This window comes from Malurus melanocephalus, unplaced genomic scaffold (assembly GCF_030028575.1).
Source record: "Malurus melanocephalus ecotype Western Australia unplaced genomic scaffold, MMel_1.1 scaffold_5, whole genome shotgun sequence".
Lineage (NCBI taxonomy): Eukaryota > Metazoa > Chordata > Aves > Passeriformes > Maluridae > Malurus > Malurus melanocephalus.
In genome coordinates this window covers 6,367,200-6,383,847 of record NW_026623237.1, presented here as the reverse complement: position 1 = coordinate 6,383,847, position 16,648 = coordinate 6,367,200, and the positions used below count along the sequence as shown (strand labels likewise).

Genomic DNA, 16,648 nt, shown 5'->3' with positions numbered 1-16,648 from the left:
AATAAATAAGCATAATGCAAATATCTGTTAAATTATGGGAACATTCACATTTACATAAAGTAGACTATTTTTTCCTTCATAAAGGAGGATAAATTCACCTGCTTCAGGACAAAATCTAACCACTAATTGACAGAAATTAAGAAGAAACTTCCTTTTAGCCAGTTGTTGCATCTCTTTCCTTGTGAAATTTCTTGTATTTTCTTTCAGACCCCTGGTATCAGCCACAGCCACTCAGTACAGGCTGCAATGAGACGGTCTCAGATTAGCTTGATTATTTGCTGGCSACCTCTGGTCGTTCTTAATCTTTCATATCTCACTCAATCATCTATCCATCTTGTTTTAATGAAATGTTGAGGAAAAGATACTCCCTGCAATATCCCTCTTTCTGTTCCTTCATGCTATTTCTACTAATCCCTGGATTCTACTTCTCTTTCAGAAGATGCTGCTCAAGAAGAATTGTGGAGCGAAGACTAGAGTAATTAAAATTCGTGTAAGTTGCCCTTTTCTGGTGCAGTTCCTTCATCTTTCCACATATACTTAATGTGGTGGTTCTCACTGAACATCTGTGTCCAGAAGATGTTTTCTGGAGATTTCCTGTGGCTTGATCAGCTGCTTAACAGAAGTTTCTAGTGTGGAGTACAGAATGTAGTTGCAATTTAGGCTAGGTGCTGATAATGCATTGTCTTTTCCATTTTGGAGACTGTAGTTTCAAAACTTCCTTGGAGTAAAAGTCTACATCCCATGCTATGAGGTCCTACAGCATGGGTGTCCTGTAGGGTTTCATTTTTTTCTTGACTAAGTGATGTTTGGTAGGGGTGAGAGGTGCTGGTGGAAAAGGGACTATATCTTCCTGGTGCCCTGGTGTTTGCAGAACCATATGGGATAAGGGACTGGGTGATGACAGGTGAGAGCTGCTTTGCTTGGATGGCTTTTTAGCTGGGATGATGCTGCAGTGTCCTGAGCATCTCTCATGCTTGACAGCTTCTATGTCTATCAGGTATGCTCAAGTCTCATCCTTGTTGTTTTTGCTGCTGCCTGCACCTCAGAGTTTTTTCTTTAGCAGCCCGTTCCCTGAATCATCAGCCAACACCTGCTCCTTCGTAGGTCCTTTGTCTTCTTTTGGTCAGTGCTGTATGRTGTTGTGGGAGATGTATCCTGGGCTGAATCAAAAAGAAATGTGACAARTAGGTTGAGGGAGGTGATTCTCCCCTTGTACTCTGCTCTTGGTGAGATCCCACGTGGAGTTCTTTATCCAGCTCTGGAGTCCCCAGCATGAGAAAGATACGGAGCAAGGCCAGAGGAGGGCCATGAAGTTTTTAAGAGAATTGAAGCACCTTCCCTATGAAGATAGGCTGAGAAAGCAGGGGCTGCTCCCACTGGGGAAGATATAGCTCCTAGGAAACCTTATAGCCTCTTCCTGTACCTAAAGGAGGCTACAGGTGAGCTGGAGAGGGYCTGTTCACAAGGGTGTGTAGTGATAGAACAAGGGGTAGTGGCTTTCAGCTGAAGGACAACAGATTTAGATTAGATTTTAGGAAGAAATTCTTTACAGTGCAAGTGATGGATGCAGTGGAACATGTTGCCCAGAAAGTTGTGGCTGCCCCATCCCTGGAAGTGTTCAAGGGATGAGCAACTCTGTTTGGTGGAAGGTATCTCTGTCATGGCARGGGGCTTAGAACTAGATGATCTTGAAGRTCCCTTCTGACCCAAAACATTCTGTGATTGTTTGTTTGTGACCTTGCACATTGCCACCAAAGCAGGTGTACCTCAGTGCACTGAGCCCCATATGATCCYCCATGTTTGTGATACACAGGCAGAAACAGGTTAGGGTGAAGAAAACAAATATCCTTTGTGAYAAAACTGCTATTTTCACTGCAGTATTTTTATAGCCTTGCAATAGAGATGAAGGACAGACCAGAATCCTTTCAGGGTTTATACCTTGCCCAGCAGGCATTAGGAGCGATGCCTGTGTGTACCCAGAAGTGCTGCAGTTGGTAAGCATGCTGTTGGGTGCCCTTGCCCTTCACTGCTCTGGAAATGAATATGGTTTCTTAGAGGAGGAGGAGCAGGTAGAGCTGGCTAGAGCCTTGTGCAGAGGTGGGTGATATTTTTCTGACTTCTCATTTGCTTTGTGCCAGGATTCTTCAGTCCTGTCTTCCAGCAGCCCCAGTACTTCTGACTGCACAATTAATCCTGATCTCTTATGTACTCTCATGTGCTTCTCCCTGGATTGTTTTCAGTATAGCTCTGTCGTCCTGTACCCCACGAGCTCTCCCCAACTGTGCCTGTCCTTCAGACCTACCAGCTCTCTAATCCTGCTGCAATGTTTTAGCACATCTTGTTTATCACCTTCTGTTATGCCTGCCCTGTGCTCTTTCACTGTTTTGTTTTGTTTTTTTTTTTTTCCTGCTTGTCTGTCCTTGGACACCAGCTATTTTCAGTGGTGCTTGGTGGTGGTTCTCCAGTCCTTTGGGTTTCAGTGATCCCTCAGTGGGGTGGTTTCCTGACACCTTAAGCTCATTATTGTGGCTTATTACTGTGCCCCTGGAGAATCTGAAAGGCGAATTATCCCTTTGCTCCTTAAGCCCATGTCAGCTTGCACTAAATACACAGCAGAAACTGAGAGCACACGTTTCTGACAGATGGCACAAAATCCACTCTTCTCTGGCCAGCCTTGCCAAGCTGGGACARTGCCTCTCCACCTGAGGCACTCATGGCTTCCATGATAATAGCATATGATAGTTCACAGCCTCTTGCTGGTCTGTTGTGGTAGCAGAGCTGTTAAGTAAAGGTGCATTTTTGCTTTCATTTTTCAAGTGATTGTGAATGCCCACTTTTGTGTACCTACCTGACAAAGGAGGCGACAGATCCCTGGCAGAACTCTTTGCTGAGGTGCCCAAGCTCTGGAAGCAGCTGAGAGAGGTCAATATTTCTGAAAGTGCTCTCATCATGTAAAGGGAAGCCTCAATCCAGCCAGCACAACATGCTTGGCACAGTATTCCTTCTCAGTGTTGCCCAGCAGCAGAACAAGAGGTAATGGGCACAAGTGGAAACGCAAGATATTCAGGTTGCCCGGAGAAATTGTGGAATCTCTGTCCTTGGAGAGAGTCACAGCATGCCAGGATGCAGTCCTGGGCAGCAAGCTCCTGCTGACCCTGCTCAGAGGAGGGGGTTTGAACTCAGCTGTCTCTAGAAGTGCCTGCCAGCCTCAACCCTTCTGTGATTTCTGGGTATTGTCCAACATTTGGTAATGGAGTCAGAGCACACTAGGGACCTGAGTTCTGTTAGAAGGGCTGTTGTCAGGCCCTGCTGAGTGGGGCCTTTTGCAGAGTGATAGCAGGAGGTGAGGTGAGAAGCTTGGCACTCTGTTGTTGAGGGYCTGGTGGCACAGGTTCAGTGTTGGAACCTGTCTGTTTTGGTGAAGGTGGAAGAAATGCAGACACATCTCACAGAGATGGGCTGATGAGCTGTTACAGGAGGAACCAGGCAGCTGTCTGCGTGTCTGAACAGGAAACATCACCATGTGAACCAGTTTGCTTGTGTCACTGTAAGCACTGATGCATAAGGGTTCCTGTTTCAACTCAGGCAGAGTCTCTTTCTGAGCTGAGATGGTCACAGATATCCAAGCAGCGAACAGCTGGATGAAGATGCACTGAGTGAACTGATCTGAAGAGCAGAGCTGGTCTGGGGAGCAGGATGTCTAATGGCTTATGCCAGGGGGTTGAAGTAAGGATCCTTGCTTTCTCCCTTCAGTTCTCCTGCTGCTGAATAATTTGAAGGAGAAAGAATTGTGCTTATTCAGTCTTGTGTGATGACAATGATGACAGTGACMTTTTAATACTATCAGAGCATTTTCATCCTGTTTGTGCTGAGATCAGTGTTTCATGTGGTTGTGAGATGCCTGCATTTGAAAATACCCTCCTCCTGACTGATGCTTTGGTTGCCTTGACATCCTGGGGCTTTGCTGGTTTGTSAGGGTGAAAGGTGTGCCCTCATGCATCATCACAGCTATGCCTTCCTCCCTCTTCTGCTGGAAATCTGCCATGGGAAGGTGAGACAGAGGGATGGTGTCTTTGCCCTCTGGCGTGGAAACACAGCTGCAGCCTTTGGAAATGTTTGTGGTCCTTGGKAGTCTTTCTTAAGCAGGTGAACTGGGCTGGGTTTTGCTGCTGTTTTAACACTAAGGTGTCACCTTGCTGTTGTTTCCCGTACTTAAGTTTCCCATGGGCCAGCTCAGGTGGTGATCAGCTGCAACCTTTCCACTCACTCAGCGGTTCTTAAGTGATACGATGGCACAGTGATATGACTAGTCTAAGAGCCTAGAAGGATTATGGAAGAGAGATTATTAACCTTTCCTAATGTGGAGCAGCTTAGTCAGTTTGCAATGTTTTTAGGAATAGCAGCTGTGAGAGGTGGCAGCCTACAGTAAAGAGCAAATAATGCTAAAAAGAAAAAAAATCTTGCTTCTGTTCCCACACAGTAAAGAATAATGGAACAGAAGAATCAGCCCCTGTGGGCAGGTGAGCAGAGGTAAATTGGAGGTGACAGCATATATATGAAATATGCATTTGTACATAATAGGTACATGTAGCAAAGCACATGTCACTGCAAGGGGAGCAGCAGGTGCTGGCCTGTGTGGGTGTTGCACATCAGGCCGACAGTGTGAGTGTGCAGACCTGGTCACTGGTGCCCCAGAGTGTCAGCCAACATCATGTCTAACTGGAAGAAAGGCCCTGGAAGTGGGAGAGGAACACACATGCGTGGGAATTTTAGCATTCAGTGTATGTTTGTTTGGAGAGGTGGGTGTTCCAATGGAGATGTTCCATGCCATTGGAAGGAGGGTGACTGTGTGACCCTGTGCTCACGCATTGGCCAGCTCTGAATGCAGAGACCTTTTTTCCAGAGTGTCTATAATACCACAAGTCTTCATTCTCTAAGCTGTCCGGGGATGAGTGTTCAAAGTCTGTCATTCCTACTTTTGTTCTTGCTTCACAAACTWTTACATGCAGTCTCTGAATGGGATTAGTGGATCTGAGCGTATCTTAACAGCAATAGGTGGGTAGAAGACACCCAGGGCCTTACCAGTTGCATCTCAAGAGATCTTGTTGGGGCTGGCAGGAAGGAAGGATTTCAAGGCCAATCTGATAACCTGGCTGATCAGAGAGATGTTTTCTGCTATGTAAAAATAAGAATTTAAAATTGGAACATAAACCTCTTGTGCTCTTGCCCTGATCTTATCCATGTTGAGAACGCCCTCTGCTTGGACAGGGGCCAGATCCCTCGAATGACTTTCCTGTCTCTTATCTCTTACTCTGCATCCTAAAAGGCCACTGCAGAAACATGCTGGCTTTTCTTCTCCTAAAACAAGGAACCTTTTCAGCTTGGAACTGAGCAGGACATGTGCWGGCCAGAGCCTTCTGGGAAGATGCCTGAGCTATTCACAAATGCATGGCATACCAGGGGACAGAGCAGTATTGGTACGAACCTCTGGTTCTGCCTGCACAGCATGAAGTAAAGATTTCTAAAATATCAGAAGGTTCTGTGTGTTTATGCATATATATGTGTGTGTAGATATATATATATGTGTATTAAAATAAACACAGATGTTGCCCCTTCCATCACAGGCTCCCGAGGAGCTGTGCAAGCATTTAGGTTGCAATGCATATAAATATGCAGATAAATACCTATTGCARTTCCAGAGGGAGTTACATGGAGAAACCAGCACAGAGTGTGACTCTCCTGAGGAGAAACAGGGTGAGGAGAACTTCAAGCCATGTTCCTGGAGATGTGTCCTTACTGATGCCATATCATGAGTATAAACAGCTGTGGCTTCTCGGGCAGCAGCAATCCCAAACTGCAGCTTGCTAAGTTTCCTCAGTGTTCCTTGTGGCTTTTAGTATATGACAGTCTCTAAACCTAAAGGTGACCCTAGAATCAACAAGAGAGATTCACCTCCCTGGCCAGTCACAACCTTGGATTACTTGCTGGTTTGACGTCCCTCATGAAAATTCTGGTGTTACAGTTCCCCAGGTGATCTCTTGTCTCCAGCTGATGGGCATGYTTCTGCTAAACAAAATGGAGAAGGCCCTCTGCCATGTGGGAGCATGAATATCCCTTTGGGTATCCCATGCTCCTCCCAACCCAGCCACTGAATGGCCTGCTGAAGATGATAGCTGATCTTGGAGAACCTCAGCCTTTGTCCTAAATAATTCCTGACAAAAGACTTTGTCCAGAGTTTCTTCATTGTGGGGAAGGATCCAGTGTAGCCAAGGTGGGAATGCCTCCATCTGTTAAAAAAGATTCCACATATCTGGCTATTACTGTATTTCATGGCAAAGGTTAACCAGCCTTTAGCCTGCCCGTAGCAAGTAGAAGTGGGACTGTCATGTCCTTTCTGTTTCCTTAAGGACAAGAACTTTGTCCTTGTTTCCTGCTTTTTATAAATTCCTGCCATGTGTGCCCTTGCACCTGTTGAATCATTCAGATGCCCACAGAACTGACTTTGTGGAATAACCAAGAGCCCTGTAATCTGCACAGGATCATCAAAGTAGCAGGTGGCGGGTGAGTGAGGAGACTGACTTCCTATTTTCTTGCTTTGTGGTCTGATGTGGGCTGTGGGTCTGGTTTAAGAATAGGCGGAGGTGGGGAGCGGTAGAAAGGAAGTGCAGCCCAATTGCTCCTGGGACGGCCTCGTGTATCAGTGGTGACTGTGGCTAGTGGCACTGTGATTCAAGGGACTGGAAAGGGGCAAAGCGTATTTCACAGAAAGAGGGTCAGATTTAGTGACTTGTGGGTCACACCTGGGCGGTGGAACACAGAGAGATGTAGGGGATGGCACAGGGTCACAGGAGCCACTGTGKTCTGTCAGCCTCAAGATGGCTGATGAGGCACATCCTCTACTCACTGCATCCAGACCCACTGCAGTTGTTCCCTGTTCCCTTTTGTTCGTGTGGCTGTGGGAACCTGGCTCCCATTGCCTCTCCCAGTCCCTAGAGCTGCAATCCTCTTTTTCCCACGTACCTCTCCCATAATACACCCACTTCCTGCGCTTGGCTTCCACAGCTGGGGCGGTTTGTCCAGAGGCAAGCGCACCATGTCAGCATGTGCTTGCAGCCCGCTCCTGCCAGGCTAATTAATCCTCACTTTGCAGGTTTAATTTGTGTACCCTTGGAGTTGAAAGCAGCATGCTGCTCTGTGCCAGCCTGCCTGGCCAGAGGGGATCTGCTTGCCCTGGCCTTATGCAAACTGGAAGCTGCACACGCCCAGGTATGCTCCACGTGCCAGTTCTGTGGGAAGCATGGTACCYGGAGTTCCTGGCCCCAAGGGAGGAGGACTTGAGGCAGCTGGTGTGATCTCTGAGAGGAGGGTGTTCCTGCTACACAGCAAGGGCTGGAATGAAGAGGGTAGAGAGGAAGGAGAGGATAAGGGTAGTGTCACTTGTGTACTGACTAAAACTGCTATTGTCTTCAACAGGTCATTGAGTGGCTGGGTTGGGAGGAACATGGGATACCCAAAAGGATATTCATGCTCCCAACTCGCAGAGGGCCTTCTCCATTTTGTTTACCAGATGATTTTGAGAGATTTAGGGCGAGATTGTACCTTGCCAGTGTCTGTGTGTGTTCGGAGCTACTCTTGTGCCTACCTTAATCTCCTGCTCAGGCACATGCAGACCCTGTAATATTTGCAGGAGCTGCTGCAGTATGCAGGAAACACCTGCTGCTGGAGGTGTTTCTAAGGCAATTTCTTATCAGAAGGAAAAAAAAAAGACACAGCTCACTAGTAGGGAAATGTGGGTTCATTCATTTCTCCTTAAGAGATTTGTTTTGCCTTCAGAGCATGATCTTCACTGGGATCCTGCAGTGGTGAGTTCCCCAACTTGGCCAGGGTGCAGCGACAGCCTGCCCCTCTGAATGACCCATCTGTCCCTTTTATACATTCAGCCTCTTCAGGTTGTCAGGCAGGCAGAATCAAAGCTTGCAGTTCAGCTTTCTCAAAGACTTATCTAAAGATGTGTGAGAGAGGGGAGAAGAAAGGCTTACCATGCTGGTGCCAGCAAGGACCCATAGCTGAAACTGGCTATTTCTGCTTCTGGGCAAGTGACCAACAAGCATCTGCTACGTCCTTTGAAGTACCTTTCAAAAAGGTTCTGTGTTGTCTGTCTGGTGGCACCAATGTACGTCTGGTAGTTGCCACCTGACAGCTCTGCACACGCATTTGCAAATGTTCATATTTTTTAAGAATTTTTTTAAYCTTTTCAAGAGGAATAGTGATGTGTTTATAAACAGTTGAACTGCTCTTTGGAGTGGTGGTATAGAAGGAGGARGSTGTTAGGCAGCCTTATGTTGGTGGGGGAAGACAGGTCTTGCAGCCTTTTAGGGGAGGGTAATCAAAAACATAAGAAAACAGTGCTAACTGCAAAGTTTGGKGTTTGTTGTCAGAACAATATTTGGAGATGACTTTTTGTTGGAAGAGAAGGGAAAAAAGTAGTCATAAAATGTAGTTCTGTCATGGTATATCTTYTAACTATTCCTTGAAATAAAATTCCAAATGAACCTGGGAGTGRAGGACAGACTTTCAGGGAGGAAAGGAGTTTGCCTTTGAAAAATTACTGTCTGAGCTGCTCCAGGTCTGTGGCTGGAATAAATTGTCAGAGGCCCTATCGGAGTTAATGAATAAGCAGTTAAATGTRAATTGTTGTTCCACTGGAGGAGCTGGTCCTGCTTGCCAGCGACTATTTCTTGAAAACTGCCTGAAGCAAGACTGTAATTGAAAAGAAATCACTTCTCATCAGAAGGYTGAAACACCTAGAAGTTAATTAGTTCATCCTGGCTGCCTGGCTGTGGTGTACTGTTGTGGCTTAACCCCATGATGAAGTTACTAGCCTGCTACCCCTGTGGGATGGGGTAGGGAATTGGGAGTGTAAATGTGAGAAGGCTTGTGGGGCGAGATAAAGATGGGTTGAATAGGGAAAGCAAAAACTGTGCATGCGGGCAAGACGGAACAGGGAATTCATTCACTGCTTCCCATGGGCAGGCAGGCRTTCAGCCGTCTCCAGGAAAGCAGGGCTCAATCATGGTTACTTGAGAAGGCAAAACATCAGCCTGTGCCATCATATGGTATGGAATAGTCCTTTGTCCAGTTTGGGTCAGAAGTCCTGCCTCTTTGCTTCCCTGCCACTCATGCCCTTCCAAGCCTTGTCGCTGTCAGGGCACGAGAAGTTGAGAAGTTCTTAACTTAATACTGCTTAACGGATTGATATTTTTCGTTATTGCTGCCACCATTATTCTCATCCTAAATCTAAACCACAGGATACACCAGCTACTAGGAAGAAAATTAATTTTATCCCAATGGAAACCAGGACATGTGTGTATTATGCATTGGAGAAACTGAGGCAGAGATGATGGGAGGTGGCCATGTTTGGAATTACAGATGTGATTAGGAGCAGACATGTGGGTTCCCTTTCTCGCAGCTGATGCTTCACACCTCAAAGCTGAAGTGTGAAGAAATYTATTTTCTAACTCTTAGCAGGGATGAGAGGAAAGAGGACAGAGTGGAATTAAATCAGTGTACCTGTAAATGTTCCACTAGGGAGTCTGACAGCTTTCACTCTTTGTGCCCTGCCTGAGTATGGGTGCTATTTCTGGCTCTCCCCAGTCGTGGGTGAGGAGGCTGTCTCACAAACAGGCAGCATCTCATGTGGCATTTGTCCTTGCCAAGCCTCTTCTGGGGATTTATTCCTTTCTACACAGGGTGGTGGTGGGAATCAGATGCACCTTTACAACTTGCAATTACGTGGTGCCTTTCATCCCAAAGGACTTAACAAAATGAGTCTACGGATTGTGAAGGGATCATTCACCCACCACTGGAAGGCAGCGTCCTTTAAACAGAGCTCAGCAGGGTTTCCCAGCCAGTGGGGCCCAAGAGTAGGAAAGGAGGGACTCCAGTGCTGGATTGGCCTTGAGTAGGAATGGGTTGGCAAAGTGCACAAGCTAATCTGATTTTGAATCCAGCCAGGATGCTTTTTCCTAAGAAAGAGGACCAAAGAGTCATCTTAATTTTCCATCACTTCTAGCACACCGCTCCCTTCGAAGACATTGTTGTATTGGGTAACTGCATTTCCCCCCTTCTGTGGGGATTGTCATTCTCACAGCTGAAAACTCACTTGGACCTATGCTCACTTTCGCTTTGTCCAATGAGCAAAACTGTGATTCTGTGAGAGACCAAAATTATATTATAATCTGTATTTGGCATGCTTTCCTAGACTTCATAGATGTAAGAGACTAGTTTCTAGGACTAATGTGGCTTCATATTAATAAATGTAGCTTTACATGTATATCTTCTTCCTATGTACTTGTTGCACATGAGTTCATGAAACAGAAGTGCATTTCTCTGTTTTCTGAGAGTTGCTAATATAATTGAAATCCTGCATTTCTTCTGTGGTATTTAATCTTACTGACCTTCTTTGAGGCACCTCCCTCAACTCACTATCTTTTAAGTGTGCTTCTTTGTTGATGCACTTCAGATATATTTCAAACCTGGTTGGTTATTTGCCCCCTGTATATGAAGGTGACAATGCTGTTGGTGAGAACAGTGCATGTTGGCAAGAGTGTACGTGTAGGCACATGGACATGGGTGAAGAGGCATCCTTGACTAAGGTGGTCTGTCCATAATTGCTTGAAACGAGTGTAAGATAWGTTTACCTSTCTTAGGAGCTCATCTAACTCAAAYAAGGTGTGCARTGGGGCAGTGTGGGTGCCTTCAGGTTCTGAGCAGTTGTATGAGCAGGTGATGAGCTGTGGTGCTTTGGACCATCCCCTGGATGCTGCAAACTTTCGGCCCCACATGGCTTCAGTTACTTTACGAGCAAGCAAGATTTGTGTGAGTGGAACACTCTCCTTGTGATTCCCAGTCAGGTGGAGGTCTGCATGTGCACAGAGGGACATGGCCAAGTGACCAGGGAAGCACATGTGTACTGGGGAGAGCCTGAGGCATGTGGGGGCAGGTGAGTGTGTGCACATGAGCACGTGTGTGTGCCAGCGTGTGCGTGTCAGCCCGTGTGCTCTCCTGCCGGCAGCTGAGTGAGCCTGACTTGGACTGTTCTCCAGCTGTGTAAATACATTGCTTAGCAAATTGAGGGCTCTGGTTAATGATTCCCATTAGCACAGGGCCCATATTAGGCTCCGTTCTGTGCGCGGTACCCAGCTGTCCGAATGCCATTAGAGTGAACACATGAGCCTTTAATGTCAAGTGCGTATTGTTTGCGCTCTGAGGAGCCTCTGCAGGAGCTGGCCTGGGGTTGCTCACCGGGGGCTGTCAGGCAGGTTTATGGCAAACTCCCTGRGGACCTGCTGCAGCAACAACTCTAGTTGTTGACTCCCTAGTCGAAGCAAAGTCCCAGGCATGGTGTGCCCAAGGAGAAGGGCAGGCTGGCTGGACGCTTGCCCAGACTACAGGGTGGCAGCTGGCCCAAGCGATAGGGTGGCAGGAACRTGTTCCCCTCTCTGGCAGCTGGCTCTAGCTGCTTTCTTTCTGGAAATACATCTACAGGGCTTTGCCTTGTGCTGCTCATCAGGACCAGACCACCACATGCTGTGATCCCAAATGGTGTCTTGGACTAAGCCAGATCAGACCTGGTCATCCCTAGAGCTGGATATGAGCTCCAGTCTAAAAATGCTCCTCTGCAAGAAGAAAGCTGACGGATTTGGAGGTTTTTTAGCTCCAGCAAGGTCCGTAGCAGAGGAGCTTCCCTCTCAGTCATGGGGGTCCTGTATTGCTCGGGGTTAGGTAGTTCAGGGTGTTGCTATGAATGAGGATACTCAGGTTACTGCCTCTCCTGTTACTGCCTGCAGCTGAGCACAGGCCCCTTCTCACTCTGCCCTTGTCTGCTGTTACTGAGAGCCAATGGTCATCTTGGGGCTGCCATGATGAAGAGGCAGGATTTGGGGTGCATTTTGAGTCTCACTTGCAGCTGCCTGGCCACCTGTGAATCTCTGCATCCTCCTGCGTCTTCTCACACAGAAGGTCTTCTGGCCTTCAGCTCAGCCCTCCTTCTGTGCCCRTCTTCCTGGCAGTGCTCTCTTCTCTTCCTGGGAAGGCTCTCTGCCCCACACATTGGCCCCAGAAGAAGGCCCAGGGAGAAAACACAGGGCACCTTCCCACTCAAAGCCTGGTGAGTTCTGTAAATGACTTTTGTCTGTTGTTTGGACCCATCTTTCCCCAGCCTGTTCATCTCTCATCTGCCAAAAATGAACTGATTCAGCTGCCTTCCCTAATCCTGTCTGGCATTTCAAAATGGAGGGGACTGCCAGATTCTTTGTTCCCATTCCCTCTTGGCACTGGCAGGGGACCTTCTCTGYTCTGTAGAAGGACAAATGTGCTGATTTATTCTGCCCCTTAGCTTTGAATAGGGGTTGCTACGTTACCCTGCAGCTCTGAGGCCTGCCAGAGCATACACCATATATAACCCCACAGCAGGTGGCTATTGAGTAAAGGCCCTTAAATCTGCCTCTCTTGTTTCTTGTGCTGCTGGCCAAGGTGTCAGGGGATGTAGCAGGGCATGATTCGCTGGCTCAAGCTCCAGGCACAGCTGATGCCAAGCACCATGTTGGCATTTTCCATTCTCAAGTGCCCATCTTAATTTGCAGAAGGGATACCAACTAGGCAGGAACACGCTGCCCACACTGGCTCTTAGAGGTCTTCCCTGACATGAAGGCTGCTGTCCCTAGAGGCTGAGCTGTGACCAAGAGCCTGGAGACAGAGGCTTCCAGGTCCTACTGCAGTTACTGCAGCACCCAGGGCCTGGCTTGGGCACTTCCTTAGCTCACTCTAACTTGCTTTGTCTGCTTGGGTGAGACAAACCATTTGAGCAGCTTTTTGAGAATATTTGTGTGTGTGCTGGTCCTATAATGACAAAACCCAGGCAGAGTAGAGGTGGAGTCATTAAAACATCACCTTGCTGTGCTGCCATGTRGTTGCAGCTGTCTGATAGACCTGATTTTGAAGTGCTAAAATAAACTTTTGCTTTCTTTGAGACAGTAGCATTGGTTGTTGTTCCTAAAAAGCCTAATTCTATGGGGAACAGTCCCACAGTGCAGGCTGAGCCAAGGAAACCATGSTTCTAGTTAAGAAAGGCTTAGAAARCAAACAGGGAGTCATGTAACACCAGAGCCCAGTCTGAATCAGACAGAATGTTAAGGGTTGGAGAGGACMTTAAAGATCATCCAGTCCCAAYAYYSCCTGCCATGRGCAGGGACACCTCCCTTTAGACCAGRCTGCTCAAKGCCTTRTCCAGCSTGGATTTRAACACTGCCAGGGATGGGGCTTCCACAGCCTCCTTGGGCAWCCTGTYCYRGTGTCTCACCACCCTCACAGTAAAGAATTTCATCCTAATATCRAGACTAAATTTCACCTCTTTCAATTTGTACCCATAACTCCTTGTCCTGTCAATACRATTGCTGAGGAAGAGTCCCTCTTTGGCTTCCCTGGAGATGCCCTTCAGATACTGGAAAGTTCCTGTGAGGTCTGGAACAAAAACCCTGGAGAGTTTTAGCATTCCTGGGACTTTAAGGAAGGGTGGTTTGCAAATTCTTATTGGAGAGTTGTTGAAAAATGGGGCTGAAGAATGAGTCTTCAGAGATGACTTGGTTTGTCTCCGTGCTCTAAAAGTGATTAGATCTTACTTCAAGGCCAAGTGAATTTKGCTTTTCCATGTGATGCCTTTTGGTAGCGATGCTATTCTGACTCTGGTATTCTAAATGCATAATGGATATCCTATTTCACTTAGAGGCTACAGGTACCGTGGGTCCAAGTCCTGTGCATCCTAGGGACCTCAGTCCTGGAGGAGGGGGGTGTGCCTGCTTTTTTTCTTGCAGGGTAGGAGCAAGGACSTGAGCAAAGTGCTTCCACTGCTTATGTTTAGTGCCATTTGCTGCAAGTGCAAGTGTGACCACTCATTCAAGGAGGGATAATTGTATCAGAGATGGGTGTGACAAAGTTCTCAAGGCAAGAACTTCACTGTTTGCAGTTTATATGAGCATTGACTTAATTTTTATGAACTCTTCTTATTCYTCTGCAGAGCATCAACGGAGGCCGCCCGCCGCCCCACTTTATGTACGATCCCTCCACTTTTGCCTTCCGTTCCCTCAGCACCTTGAAGCCGCTGAGCCCGATAGCTCCAGTGGAAGAACCGTCGTGTGCCTACTGAAGGAGTTTCTCCAAAAAAAACCTCAGGAACTATCAACCAATGTCCTGCCTGGCAGGGAGAAGGGAGGTGGTGATAGCCAAGGGGAGGGGTGGGAGAAGAAGGGGCCAATGACACATCTTTGCAGTGCAGCCACTCGGGCAGGAGGAAGCAAATGGCTTTGCAGCAGCAGCAGCACCTGTTCTCATGCCACTGATGTATCTGAGCAGTGGCAGAGGGAGTGAGTTTTGTCTTTCAGGGCAAAGTAAACCAGTCAGGTTCACAAACTGCAAGAACTGCCACCAAGGCAGTGTCAGACATGAGGATGGTGGTAATTGAGGAAATCCATGAGGCGTGCAGGAGTTATTATGATGAGTGATCAAGGTGTGAAACCAACTCCATTCAATTTCCCGAGGATACCTGGGTCTACAGTGTTTTGCTATAGACCTGACACTTCTTCCACTCAGAAGTGACCTCAGGATTGATGAAATAGTCTATACAGAGCTGCTTGTGAAAAAAGAAGATCCCTCTCAGAGATTTGTTATAATTGCATTCACATCAAGCTCTCTTAAGTGGAAAACCCTMGGACAGGAAGGTGTGTGGATGGATAACTGGCACAGCTAACTGTGCATTCCAGATGATCTGCTGGGAGTTCCGTGTTACTGTCCAAAAAGAGATTGAAATGGGAGATGTGAGACATCCATATGTAGATCAGGGTTTAGAATGAAAGTCTAAAATTCATTTGGGGGTGACTGTATGCTCGTGGGTCTCATCTCTGCTGAGGCAGTCTGTGTTCTGGKGTGTGTAACACTTCTCCATAGTACTGTCCCACTACATGATGGTRGGGGTAACTGGTACCACCAAACTCAACCCAATTTAATATCTCCAGCAAGCTTTCCACTTCCCTTGTTTATTCTAGCTGTTAAATTCAGGTAGACTCTTCTGGTATCAGTGGAACAGTATTCCCAGATGAGGCAAGGAATGGGAAGCAGTCGATTTTGTGGCTGTTGGTGGAAGAAATGGGAGTTTGGGTGAAGGTTGGGGGTTATTTCTCCATAGACAGTTCTGAGGCTGTTAGAACCRTGCTAGGCCTTGCTACCACTGGTGTTTGACTGGGATCTCTCCCCAAGGCATGTGTGTGTTTTGTGCCACAAGACAGGAGGTAATAGAACAAATTCCCACGTCTCCTGTTGAGGCAGAGAAATGAGGCCTTTCCTCTTGCTGTGCCTGGTGGAGAGAGTAGTAACCTCTTCATGAAGGTATTCCCTACCATAACTCTGTATCTGAGTGCAAGGGGAAGCAGTAGTTTGCTGTTTGTCCAGATCAAGAGGAGCAACTGTGAATAACACAAAAATAATTTTTGGTTTTTAAAATCTTCAGTGTGGAGGTCTTCAATGCTGCTCTGTGGTTGAGACCMATGGTCAGTCCAGCTGCTGGTAGGAGGCCACTCAATGAACTGGGCTGGGCTCTTTGCTGAGACCCTTGGGGAAAGTCCAGAGGCTGTAGGCTTGAGGACCTGAATCCCACACCCCATGTTCCTCTCCCTAACTCCTGTCATTCAGGCAGGGCGGGGTGGTGAGGGGATGTCAGTCCTGRTCTGTCCCAGCTCTGCCTGCTTTTTGGCTCCAAACTGTAACWGCTGGGCCACCCCCTGCACCAGCACCACCTCCAAGAGGTCACTTGTGTTAACTGATGAGGGACCTCTGGCAGACAACCATGGTTCCCTGCAAGGCCCTTTTCCCAAGAGAGCCTAATTCCTCTGCTGATTCCTCCTGCCCCTGTAGAAATTCTGCTTATCTTGTTTTGATGGCACACCTCAGCTTTTAAACTGCTGYCAGCTCAAGCTGACCAGTGCAGACAGGAAGCGTTGCTCCTTTGGACCAAATCCCTGTGCTCAGGAGAGGGGACAGCCATAGCCTGGTACCCATCTAGGAGGCACATTCCTTGTGCAAAGGGCTGGGGTGGCAGCCCCTGCATGGCCCTGCAGCCTCAGGCTTTGCTCAGCAAGAGCTGTCGAGGTGCTGGGGTGTGTTCCTGCCAGCCCACAGGTGGGGCAGGCTGCCTTGCCCYGGGTGGGAGCAGGGAACAGGGATGTCCTGCCGATATTGTTGCCTTTTACTACTTTTGTAACTTTTTTTCTGTCTTTTCAATCAGAAGGAAAAATAATTAAAAAAAAAAAAATCCACAATGAAATAAAGTGTAACAGCTGCTATAGTCACACCTCTGGTGGGTCTCGTGTTTGTCATCTTCTGACTGTTTGAGGGCAGGGGTATAGGAGGGGATGGAGTAGAGAGAGCTGTGATACAGTGCAGCCAGTCCCAAGCACTCTGCAGTTCAAGGAGGCTGTGTTTGGAAGTGAATGGCTTTGAAAATGAAARAGCTTTTCCAAAATGAATGCCAGGTTCTTTGCAGGTGCAGCTGCTCCATTGGAGGTATGGTACATTAGGTATGGTACATTGTCCCTCACCA

The 16,648-nt window shown here is 47.5% G+C and overlaps 1 protein-coding gene across 4 annotated transcripts in view; it reads left to right on the top strand.

Annotated features, from left to right (window-relative positions):
• The window catches only part of LOC130576445 (uncharacterized), a 56,313-nt gene extending 39,921 nt beyond the window's left edge, over window positions 1–16,392 (top strand). For 2 of the 4 annotated variants that reach the window (XM_057371138.1, XM_057371128.1), the window contains 2 exons: window positions 437–490; window positions 14,075–16,392. In XM_057371138.1, coding sequence (XP_057227121.1) covers window positions 437–490; window positions 14,075–14,203 — 183 coding nt within the window. In that variant the 3' untranslated portion in view covers window positions 14,204–16,392. The remainder of the gene's footprint in view (window positions 1–436; window positions 491–14,074) is intronic. The other 2 variants (XM_057371148.1, XM_057371152.1) reach the window with 2 other exon arrangements.
• Window positions 16,393–16,648: the final 256 nt, after the last annotated feature.